The sequence below is a fragment of the Pseudonaja textilis genome, chromosome 1 (assembly GCF_049901715.1).
Source record: "Pseudonaja textilis isolate UNSWEBS1 chromosome 1, rPseTex1.2, whole genome shotgun sequence".
Taxonomy (NCBI): Eukaryota; Metazoa; Chordata; class Lepidosauria; order Squamata; family Elapidae; genus Pseudonaja; species Pseudonaja textilis.
In genome coordinates this window covers 229,842,785-229,855,817 of record NC_141990.1, presented here as the reverse complement: position 1 = coordinate 229,855,817, position 13,033 = coordinate 229,842,785, and the positions used below count along the sequence as shown (strand labels likewise).

The following is a 13,033-nucleotide window of genomic DNA, read 5'->3' as shown; positions in this document are numbered from 1 at the left end:
ATTTTCACTCTCTTTTCATGATCTCTGTAACATTCCCAAAGTGTGTATGTAAAATACATATGTATATTCCTTCTTCATTTGTAGAGATTTTACTTAATAGTACATGTAATGATTCTACAATGCAAATTCTAACTGTAAAGCCACACAGTGTCAAAGCAAAAACATACCCCAAACTTCTGTCTCTAACTTGAGAACTAGCTGGAATGAATAGTAATCAAGAGCCAGAGAAATTAGTACAGACATATTTATTATTTCTAGAAATACAGAGCATCCTTCAAAGTATATGTAAAATATCTGCATATTTAAGACATAAGACCTTTTGTTTCTGGTGTGTTGCATTGCAAAGAAGACACACAAACCACTGTAAAAAAGTGAATAGTAAAAGTGAGCGGGTGGCTATTTAAATAATTTCCCAATGCAAAGAAGCCATGTAGGAGCCTTAGGGAACAAACCCAACCAACTAATCTGTCATCTCTCCAACAGGTGCCTGGGAGTCTGAGCAATATATTGGCCTAGTAGATGAAGCTCCCAGAGGGGTGGAAATAGCTTGAAGAGGGGCAGTAGATCTGTGGCAAACCATATATGCTTCAAGCATTTCTCCAGTTATTTTTCTTTAAATAAGGAACATTTTACTTGCGAAAGCATTTCAAGAAACAGTGAAGCTGAGATGTTAAAAAGTTCCTAGCTGTCCAAATAGAAACTCGTAGGCTAGAAGGACCTTCCCATGAGGCAGCTTCATATATTCACATTTTCAAGCAAAATTTGAAAAGCGGGGGAGGCAGGTGAACACACTCTTGGCTCCTAACATCCACGCTATCTGAATTATCTGGATTCAAATTACTCTGGTAAAGAGTACCTGGAATTTCCTGGCAGTAGACTCCACGGGCTTTTTAATACTAAGCTGTAGGATACTGTAAACTTGCCCAGTTCCCTGAATTCACCTCTTCCCTCTGGCCACGAAGTCTGATCTGGTTGTACCTTCTTATGCAAATCAAGTACCCTTTTACCCAAGCTTATACACAAAGCAAATATTTTCAGTGGGCCAAGTATATTTGACTAAATCGAAGGTGGTTTTTACTGCATCCATCAAAAACAAATGATAACAATGGTCTTAATCAGTCTGTAAAAGATGCACACATGTTATGCTTGTTGGAAAAGACAGATCAGTAGTAAGAACCAGAAAGATAACAATATATTTAAGACCTAGTAAAACCACTGTTGTAAACCACATAAAAGAGAGTTCAACATTTAACAAGGCTCAGCTATTGTTGGATTCAGCACCTGAATTCCCATTTGCAAAGACATTTAGTTTTACTGTTTTTCTTGTTGTTGAAGAGAAAATAAAAAGGCCCCAACCCAATGGATCTTAAATCCAACCCAATCTTAAATCCAAATTTAAAAGACTCTACAGGAGAACATGCTACAACTCACTTAACTTTTAGAATTCTCTGCCATTAAGATGGCTACTGGCTTCAGTTAGTTTAAAACGAAAGAGAATGCATTTGTGGGGGATGATACATGGAATGGGCCAAGTGAAATACATTGGACACATTGGTTAAATGGAACCTCTTGGGCCAAAGATTGTGGGCTACTGAATATTAATTGTTAGAAGACAATAGTGGAACAAAAAGAGAATCATTAATTGTGGGTTGGATTTTCAGAAATACATTTTGGAAAGCAAAATTCAGTTATAGACTTGTCCTTTGGTATCATCCAGTAAGTTGTTCTGTTGCATCACATAGCCTTGTGCTATCAGCTAGGGATCAAACTCAGATACTCCAATTTTGATGGATTTTTTTTAAAAAGCTTTCCTAACAATGTGCAGGCCTCTTGTCCTTTGAGCTACCAATTCTGCAGCCTCTCCGTTGTTATCCTGAACTGGCTTTGTGTGCTTCGACCATCACTGTACAATGGTTTAGATAAATGCTCACTCTGGGATGTAATCCCTGAATGAATTGAAGCTGAGACTCCTGCCTGCTGAAGTTAGACTTGAATTGGCATGAATTTTGGGGATCTTTTCCATTAACTTAGATGATGCTCGCCTCTTGAAGGACCCTGGGGAAAAATGTCCTTGCTTCATTAGCTCACCATATAAGGTGTTGAAGACCACAGCAGTCTCTTCATAGCTGTCCCTGGTAGAGATCTCATAGAAAGGATGCTTCAGAGCCTTGGAGAGATTTTCTCCATCCTCAAAGGTTACCATTCGGTCAAACTGCAGGTCCTTCTTGTTTCCAACAATCACCACCGGTGGTTCTCCACTGCCACTATTCCGCTTTGGACTTGAATGGATATGGTTGATGAGAAAGCACAGCCTCATCACTTCATCAAAGCTACACCTGTCAGTGACAGAATAAACTACAGCAAATCCATCTCCCCATTTTATCTTTTCTTCAATTTGGAGAGAATCTTCCTCCTAGTCCAGAAAGAGAAAACACAGATCAGTATAAAAATGGCACTCAAAGGAAGATCAGAATTCCTCTACACAACTGGTTGCGAAAGACACTAATTGTACAACAAAAGTCAGACAGCTCCCAGAAGGGGATTCAGGGATAATAAAAGTTGGAAAGCAGGGGAAAGAAGGGTATCCCTGACTTATATACCGCTTTATAGTGCTTTACCCTCTCTAAGGGGTTTACAGCATCAGCATATTGCCTCCAACAATTTGGGTCCTCATTTTACCCACCTCAGAAGGATGGAAGGCTGAGCCAACCTTGAGCCTGGTGAGATTCGACCTGCCAAATTGCAGGCTGGCTGCAGCAGAAGTAGCCTGCAGTACTGCACTCTAACCACTGTACCACCAAGGCTCTTGAGTAGAAACCCCACCCCAGTGCTGGAAAAATATTCAAATAATTGTTTTCTTTATTGTTTACCACGTTGTTGCCAACACCCTAATCAGAGAGGAAACTGACAATTAGTCAGTCTGACCATTTAAAAGCTTACTTTGCATGTGCAAAAGTGATCTACCATTTTTTATGCATAAAGAAAAAAAAAGGTATAAAAATGGGCTTCCAGATAGATAAAACTGAGAAATCCGATTATATACTGAATGATTCTATTAGAAACTAACCACTTAACAGTATCCTGCTACCTACAATAGACAATAATTGAATGAATATTTAATTCAATTTACATAAATTTGATCTGTTACTTTAAGGATTACAGTATTTCTGCTGCCAAAATGGTAGGGCTGGCTTAATTCAGAATAAGAAAAAAAATGTTCCCTTGAAATACAGGATAGCATTAAAAAATGACCACCTAGGAACTAATGTTGCATGATTTGATTTGGTTCTTTAGAGCTAATGTCATTTTAAACTGTAGTAATTAATACTCTCAGCACCTGTGCCAGAAGACCTTTGGGGCATCTTAAAAAGGAACAACCAATTGATCAAAGCACAGAGAGGCAACCTGTGTAGCCACAACAAGCTTCACTGATGTTTACAAATTCTTATTATATTTTGCCTCTCTCTGTATTCCAAATTTGGAAATTGCAGTAAGAGCTCAATAAGGCAAGTAGCTTTTATTTGTTCCATTTTCCTTTTGACAGACAGCATTCTCTGGCTATTCTGCCCAAAACATCTTGTTAAAAACCATCTGATTTTTTTAGTCACTAAATACTACTTCTTTCTGTCACGTGAATGGTTTTACTTCTAAATCCATTCTAATTTCTCACATTCAGTCTTATACAACATCTTTAGTGTTCCTATTTCTTCTTTTCCCTAAGAATTTGTGATTTTGGATTTTTTGTTGTTTATCATATCTTACATGTTAGTTCCTGTCTACTAACTCCATGATTTTATCATGGCTAAGCTTATGTCTGTAACCAAAACCATTATCAATAGGGAGAAAAGTCACCTGGTGGAGTTGCTATAATTGTGGAAAAATAGGAGGATGGTGTGATGGATATGCTCACCACCTTGAACTATTTGTAAAAAATAATAAAGGTGGGATACAAAGTGATAATCTTGGAGTTTGCTAGCATTTGTTTCTCTTCATACAAACTGCATGCATTTTAATAAAGCACATTATAGTTAACAACAATAAAACAACATATTAGGGACAAATGCATCCAAAACACCATGTATTACAAAAAATAATGTATAACCCAAACTTATTTTTATATGTTGTTTTTTATTTGTCACATAGTGTATTCATTTCTTATTCTTGAATGTTCAGAGGAAGAGTGATCCATATCTCCCTACCACATAGGCCAAAGATGTAACTCCTTTTCTTACTCCTGCCCCTTGGCATTTTCAGTGCTCACTGCAGTACTTTTCCATTTCTACAGGACCATTCCCCTGCCTCCTTTTTTTAAACAATGAAACCACTAAAACCATACCTGTCCTGCTGTGTCAAGAATTTCAAAATGAACCATGTCTCCATCTATGATTGCTGTGTGCCTGTAAATCATCTCTGTAGAACAGAAACATTGTGTGAGAAAGCAAACTTAAAAGCTTTTTTTTTATTATTCACATGCAATCTTTTGACAGTCTGATGTCTCCAGAAGTCTTGAACAACCTTTCTTTGCTCCCAAGTTTTCTGAAACACGATAGGAATTTAATCGAACACATCTGGTGGGCACCAAGTGGGAGAAGATTAACATGGAACACACATTTGGTCTTTAATAAGTCTTAGGATTGTAAATTTCTAGACATTTCTAACACTTCGGTGCTATCATCTTCAGTATATTTATACTAAAACATACACAAATACAAATTATGAGATGATAAAACTTATTGGACAAAGAAGTGGACTTTTTTTAACCAGAATTTGATCTGTATACTTAAACTAATGAGGGTTAGGAAGAGTTGCACAGACAGAACAATGTCATAATAAAAGCTTCTACCATTATATATATATTTTTAAAGTACCTGACATGGCCTCTAGATGTCCTCTAACAGTTTCCATTAAGTTATTTTAAATACATGACTCAAGTCATATTAAATGTATTTAACTCATTTAGAGGTTTATTTAATTTAGTATAATTTATGTTTTCTCCTGGCCATGTTGCTATTAATATTAACATGTTATTCAAAGGTTAAGTATAGTCCTCCACCTAAAATAATTGTATATCCTAATGCTGAATGAGAGAAGAATACAACAGGGGAATACCATGGCTTGGAGGAGGCAGTGGTGACATTCCTGAGAATTCACCAAAATGTAAGCACAAAGAGCACTGGAGAAACACAACCATGGCATCATGTTTATATATTTATGGAAATAATGGTTAAGACATAATTGAAGGAAGCTAAGTAGAGGGGGGAAAGGAGGAATGGTGGCCACTGTTTATAAGGGACTACGTTTAGAGCATAAATGTGCAAGACTGAATAAGGAACCATCTGGGAAATAATCCTGCAAGTGGTTTGATGTGAAGGCACCAGAGCAATAAAAGCACACATAAATCCCTCTGGTATTCATAAGGAGGCGGGGGGGGGAGCAAAAAAAGGCCCCATCTTGAGGATGGAAATGCAGAATATGGAGGAGATCAAGGAAGCAGGGAAGCTTGTTAGGTGAGGATGAAGCATCAGTTCTAGTTAAGGCAGGTCTCATCCTACCATCACTAATCCACCCTCACAGCAATGATGACGGGTAGAAACGTGACTGCAAAAACGTAATGAGCTACTGAGCCGTTCTTTTGCTTTAGTGAAGCAATTCTGCATTCAGCCTGGAGAATCTGTGAAGGTATCAGAAATGTTTTCCATAGGCTTAAAAAGAAAGCATGTCAATAGTGCTATAAAATGAGGCCCTGTCAGGAGGAGAAAGGCAGAAAATTTACCTGCTTTAAAAAAAACAACAACCCATGCCCGGAAGCCATCTTTCTTTCCAATCACTTTGTTCTTTAATGAATTCTCATCTCTACCTTCTGAGTTCCACGTGACCAGGCCACTTCCAGCCACATTCATTCATCTCGGCCCTAAAGGCATTCTTCTTTTTCTCCAAACAAGGAGGGTGGTACTGTACTTAAGAGAGAAGATAAAGGAGGGGAACTGCCATATTCTGCCTAAGCTTAATGTCGACTTTTGAATTTATTCTTCACCTCCTAATTATTCATTACTACTAAAAAGAAATGAGGAGAAATTTCAGATTCCATTCTTTTCCACCCATAGCACCCGCCAAATAATTAAATTTGTGGTGTGCTAAAATATGTGATGAAGATTTGTTTGGAAATGCATCTCTATCTCTTTAATATTCAGTGGGGTTTATCACTCAGGGATTATATCCTTAGAGCTAGAAAAGAAAAAAAAAGAGAAAAAAAATAGTGTTTAGGGTCGTCCCCCACACCCCAGACAGGACAATTTCTCTGTAAAAAAACCAATGGAGACATGTTCAGTAATTATCCAGGAATTTATAGTTCACAAAATGTTGCTCTCCATCTAGAAAAGTTATCTTATCAAAATCATCTCAAAATGTAGTAATTCCAGCCATGGATTTTGCCTTGCTACTTCCACATAACAATGTTTCTTGGGAGTGTTTCCCAAACTATAATTACTACTTAAAGCACCTCCCTGAAGTTGTTCCAGTTTTCACAGCAGCTTCTTTGCTGCTATATTTAAAATATCTGAACTTTTACTGTTACAAACCTATACTCAATGTAGTTATCTAAAGAGCAGCTTTTACTTTTCTGAGGAATGCTTTCATGGCTATAACAAAGCAACGAAGTAAAATTGAATAAAAAGTAGGGCACAATGAATATTAGTCTAATTTTCCATGAATTACTTTCAAATTCACTGCAAAAATGCAAAAACAACAACAGCATTGTAAGTAGGTTAGAAGACTACCAGCCTGAAAGCTAAGTGAAAACATGATTATCATGGCCTAAATATGCAAAAAATCAGAGATAAAATAAGTACTCTACAGCATTAGATTTGTTGCATTACGCTTTATCATAGGAGATTATGGACCTGATCTTATACTATTTTTTCAGGGAAGAAATTGCAACCTCCAAAGAAAGCTGAGAAAATTCTAGGATATCTTGCACGGCAATATTGTAATGAATCATTAGGTCCTGATGATATCCCCTAAATAGTAGTTCTATTAAGAATTCACATTTGAAACGGCTGACCTCATAGCAGCAATATGTAATTTGCCTTTTTAATTAGACTTAGTGTCAGAGGGCTGGAAAGTAGCCAATGGTACACCTGTTGTTTTTTTAAAAAGGACCAAATGGAGATCCAGTAAATTATAGAATGAGATCGTTACTAGACAGATTTATGTTGATTCCTTGAGTTTTCAAAAAAGTCTTGACAAAGTTTCTGATCAAAGTTTTCTAAATTAGCTTCTCTGTTGTGGAATAAGAGGACCTATTCTATTATGAAGTGCTAGCTGGTTAAAAAGCAGAAAGCAAATGAACAACTTTCTTAGTGGAGGGAAGCAAGAGTGGAGTCCTTCAAAGATCTGTATTGGGACAGTCCATAAATGATCCCTATTTAGAATAAGTAGTGAGATGGCCATGGTTTTGAATGATTCAGAGTAGTGAAACCTACAAGGAAGTGTGAAGAGCTTCAGAAGGGTCTTTTCAGCTGATGAATGGTCAACCAAAACAACTAATGAAGAAGTTTAAATATAGTAAACATATAAAGTGAAGCACATTGGGCCAAAGCAAGATAACTGCACATATATAATGATGGAATCTAATAGCAATAAGACTTAGACTTATATACTGCCCCATAGTGCTTTACAGCACACTCTGGATGGTTTACAATGTCAGCATATTGCCCCCAACAATCATTTTATTGACCTTGGAAGGATGGAAGGCTGAGTAAGCTTTGAGCTGTCAGGAACAAACTCCAGACTATGGGCAGAGTTAGCCTGCAATACTGCATTCTAACCACTGTGCCATCCGGCCTCTTACAGTCTAACCCTACAGTATAACTATATAGGAAAAAGAGTAGTTGGGAGTCAGGGAGTCATACATTTATATTATTATGGTTGGTCCCACAGTCAGACAGTCTTTTATACTGGATCTGATATTATTTTTTCCACCTATCAATTTCTTCCCAAGGATCTGGGGGAAGACGTTGTTGTTTGATATCAGAAGATGTAAGCTGTTCCAACTAAAGCTGGCTTTTGCAATTAATTGATGTGATTTTGTCAGTGCTGATGGTATTCAAGTGATGTTCCTGTTGTTGTTATTGTTATAGATGGGGAGTCATAATAGATGATTCAATTAAGATGTTGACTCAGTGTGTGGCAGCTGTGAAGAAGGCACATCCCAGGCTAGGAATCATTAGGAAAAGAACTGAATATAAAACTGCCAACAGCATAATGGTTTTATAACAGATTTATGATATGACAATATTTGAAATACTGGGTATAGTTCTCATTGTGACATTTGAAAAATATAATAGGCTGGAAAAAATGCAGAAGAGGCCAACCAAAATGATCAGATAGCTCAAAACTTCCATTAAAAGAAATGGCTAGGATATTTGGGGTTGTACACCATAGGAATTTGGGTAGATTCATGGCAGATAAGTCTATCAAAGATTCTTAATCTTGAAGATTTAGAGTTGTCTTTGGAGATATGCATCTCCAAATACTACTATTAGGGGTACAATGGCAGGAAAAAAAATATGTCTCTATTTAGGGAGTACTCTGGTTGGCAACTTAGCAAACTGAATTGTGAATTAAAATAAGAGTCTCATCTGATCCAACAAGACAAGTCTTAAATTACAGGACTGCAATTCACCTGAACGTCAACTAACTAGACCTATGAATATGTACTTTCTATAACAGCTTTCTCCAAATGGTGCCTTTCAAATGAGTTGGATTCCTTCTGTCATGAATCTAAGGCAAGGGTTTGATGGAGAATTGTCTTTTGACCTCTCTGAAGGGCACCAAGTATGCAGAAAGCTTTTTTGGGTTATGTAAGCTTGACCAGTAAAGGTAAGATGTTAGCAGAGTCAATCATCATTGACAACCATTTGAATAGTTAGTTGACTAGTTAGCACTTATTTCTTATTTATTTTATTACTTATTTTATTTCTTAAATTTATATGCCATCCATCCCACTACTAGAGCAACTTTATATACATAGTTTGATTATATTGATAATTCTATGGTGGGGTCATAAATCTGGAATGTTCTCCTAGTTGAAATTTGTCTGATTCCATCTCAGCATCTTTCTTTGCAAAACACATCTCTTACTTCAATTGGAATTTTAAAGTATATCAGGTAGTTTTACTGCTGCTTTTTATCCAGCTTTTTTAATTAAGCTAAATACTTCTTTAGATATTCTTAATAGAGGAGAAAGAAATAGTAACAGCAGCACCATCTTTGCTGTAAGATCTGTCAAATAATCTACTTTTACATTAAAAACCTAACCCTAATTAAACACATGTACTTCATCTTAAAACTAAATTTTGTATAATGAGTCTATCTAGCTCAGCATGGCTGACAATGATTGGCAGCCAATAGCTCTTTGGATCTTAGGCAGAAGGCTTTTCCAGATCTATTTAGAGATGCGAGGGATGACATTTTGAAACAGGACTGTCTTCTCCCTAAATATTTTTGATCTGAGATCCAATGTTAACAGCAACTGCCATTGATCACAAAAACAAAAACAAATTAACACACTGATTTGACAGAGCAAATAACTAAACTTACCTAGAGTAGGGTCATAATCACCAATAAATCGCTTGGTGATGAATCTTACTGTCAATGCTTCATTGAAAAAAGAAAAAAAATAACAATTAGCAGAGCAAGCCAATATAGATATACAATAGCTTAGCTATTAATCACTTACAGATATGGATCCACCTTATACATGAATCCACTTTATATATGTCATAGAAACAATAGTTTAAGACATTCAGATTTGCATGTACCCCCACCTAAAGACAGCAAAGTTTGAAGGGCACAAGAATGACAGGTTCTAGATGAAGTTGGAATTCATTTCTAGAATATAATGATTGCCTTTTTAAAACAAAGTATGGATGAAATTTGGATTAAAATTTCCTCATGTCAGCAATTGGCTTCACTTAATGATTACTTAAGAATGAGATTCAAGACATACTTCTGTGAGTAACTACTGTATATCAACACTCAAAGCATTGCAATACCAAACTGAAACAAATAATCCCAGGCTGAGGAAGAGGAACAAGCTGGAGCTTTCAAAATGATTGTGAGAAGAATATTTAAAAACAGGAGTCAGGCAGAGCTGGCAGCTTAGGGAATCACCCAAAGCGCAGATCATCATTCTCTTACTCCCTCTATGAAATAACCAGGTATCTTTGCTAGAAATATGCCATACTTACCATCCACATTTATGCCTGAGAATCTGTATCCGCTGCAGATATTTTGCAAAAAAGAACAGCCATCGGTATTTTGGGTTGATTCTTACGCCTGTCCCAAAGAGAGTTTGCCTTGCTTCTTGGTAGCAAATAGGCAAATATAGAGCTAAAGTCTTTTTTTTTTTTAACTTTCTGTTTCATTTAAATGAGAAAGTTACATGAAAGTCAGCCAATGGGATGTGTTATCTATGGATCAAACCTTTCTTCTGTTGAACCATCAGGCAAAGGCTTCTGTTGAAATCATAATTTGGACTGATAAAAGATAAGTCTTCTTCAAAGTCCATGCAATTTTTGTGGCAATAATATAACAGTTATTTGCCATTGTTTTAGTCTGGGATGGTTTTTTTAAACTTCCCAGTCAAGTCTACAGAATTCTGAAATCCTGATGTTGTTGTTTTTTTATCTTTCTTGGAGAATGTTGTTTTTAGTCTTCCACCATGGAGAAATACTGCATTCTGTCATTTTTCCCAGCAAGCACAATTCATTTTAACCAGATTCAACTTTCACTTCCAAGGCTGGGACAGGAGCAGTTATTCCCAGGGAAAGACCACTTAAGCATAACTATAATCATTTCATAAGCACAAATGAACTAGGAAAGAGAAGTTAGATTTACAGTTCTCAATAAGGCGGTCTTTGGAGACACTAGATATAACCTCTCATTGTACGTACCCAGCATAGCTTGTAGGCCCCATTGGATTTGAGAAGGTTGATCTGGCAACCAAACTAGCACTATCAGAAGTGTTATGGAAATTACAAGATCTTGGCCCATGAGCAGGAAAGCAGAATATTATTTTCTGAAAATTATTTACATATTACAATAATAGGATGGTTTGAGAATTCATGTGGATAGACCAAATCATTCAGTCTGTCTGTAGTATTTGCACAAAGTGTTGTACTATATGTGGCAGCAAGAGGGAGAAAAGGCTGAAAGAAATATAATGCACACATTTGTGGGTGGCAGAAGTCTGAATGCCTGGTGTAAGTTTACAGATAGAATTGTTTGGACAGGCACACTATCATCTTCTCAGAACCCCAAGGAAGTCCAGAATCCAGGAGAAGATAGATTCTATTATGTAAAGAACACCCAGCATATTGTTAGCATCTAATTTCAAGGCCTACCACCAAAATAGTAGCTAAGGAGGTGGAAAATATACTTCCAGAATTTAAGGCAGAAAGGCACTTCTGAGCATTTACTGAATTCAACCTAGGAATTTCAGATCACTAACACTAAAAGTTAGAACACTAACTTTTTCTAATTCACATCCCAATTTAGAGAAGAGACAACTGGGATTTATAATGTCTTGCTGATATATTGCAAATTGTTCTGAGCTGAACAATCTTGTGCTTATCTGTGATGGAGAAAACTTTTGGGAAACAACTGCTTTTTGTCCTGCCACAACTTAAGATAATTTCTGGGCAACAGTATAAATATTCTAGATTTGTATTTAATAATGGCCCCAATAAATGCTAAATATTGTACATAGTTAATATTTATTTTTGCAGAGCACAAAGTAAAGATTTTTCATGATGTATATTGGAATAAATGACAGAAAAAAAGTGAAAATTGCAGAGGAAAATGTGGTACCCTAAGGCCATATATACAAAGAGAGATAATTTCATCTGATGCCCCTTTCCTCTGGGTTAAACCCTAAGTGGTAATTAAAATAATAGTGTTCGTTTAGTTGATCTTTATTCCTGGGAATGACACAGAGGAAAACCATACTGTTTTCTTAAGTACAGAAAGAGTTTGCCATTGCTTTCTTCTGATCTATTCTACACTTAAGAGATTTCCTGGAGATTACCTTTCCAAGCACTACGGAGGTCGGGCTGTTTAGCTTTTTGAGATCAGTCATGGCTGGCTATATGCTACAGTTATGTTCTTTATAGCTGCCACACAGAGTTCATAGTTTGCTTTGTTTATAAAAAGAGGATCTCGTATATGATAGAGTCACATATAGGAGCATACTCTTCACATGCACATTTTTATTTATTTGTTATTTTAATTTAGAAAGACTTTGAATAAATTACAGATTTCCATATTGATGCAGATTAAACATTATAAATATCAATAAAATATAAGGATTATTATAAAATATAGTAGCTTTAGACCATCATAACTATTTGCATATTCTTCTTCTAAATCAGTTTTAACTATGGGTTCTGCAGATGTTTTAAAAATAGGAAGACTAAATTTAACATAACCTCCAGGGTTCAGAGATTAAAAAATGTAGGTGGTTTTGGCAGAGACTTGAAGAGGCAGAAAGATAGAGATGGATGGGCTCCTTGTTGAGAAACAGTTGTGGCTAAGAACCACATTAACCACAAACTCTGTGAACTCCTGTTATTTAGGGAACAGATTCCTAAAAAAAGGAAGAGCTGGGGGAATCGTACAGTACTGACTAATGGACCCAAACCCACAATTCCTGGAGATTCAACCATTGAAATACAAACATGAAAGCATTTTAAATTCTGACTCTCTTCTATCTTAAAGACAAAGTTTCCCTGGACAAGTTACTCAGAAATTAAAGTCTAAGCAGAACATGGCCAAGGAAAGGGCCACATTGATAAATTAAAAATCCTTGTGGGCTGCAAAGAAATATCTGGAGTACTGAACAGCTGTTCTCTGGCTAGTGGAGAAGAAAGGCTTGGAAGTGCTGAGCAACAGTGGATATAAATTTACTATTGTATTTATTGGTTTTTGAAAAATGTCGCTGGCTGCACAAAACTGCTTGGTGGAGCGCATGTGG

At 36.5% G+C, this 13,033-nt stretch overlaps 1 protein-coding gene across 1 annotated transcript in view; it reads right to left on the bottom strand.

Annotated features, from left to right (window-relative positions):
• Positions 1-230: 230 nt before the first annotated feature.
• LOC113440371 (ras-related and estrogen-regulated growth inhibitor-like) overlaps positions 231-13,033 on the bottom strand; it is a 31,617-nt gene continuing 18,814 nt past the window's right edge. Inside the window, exons 2-4 of the mRNA XM_026706752.2 lie at positions 9,601-9,657; positions 4,337-4,410; positions 231-2,413 (exon numbers count right to left, since the gene is read on the bottom strand). Coding sequence (XP_026562537.1) covers positions 1,928-2,413; positions 4,337-4,410; positions 9,601-9,657 — 617 coding nt within the window. The 3' untranslated portion in view covers positions 231-1,927. The remainder of the gene's footprint in view (positions 2,414-4,336; positions 4,411-9,600; positions 9,658-13,033) is intronic.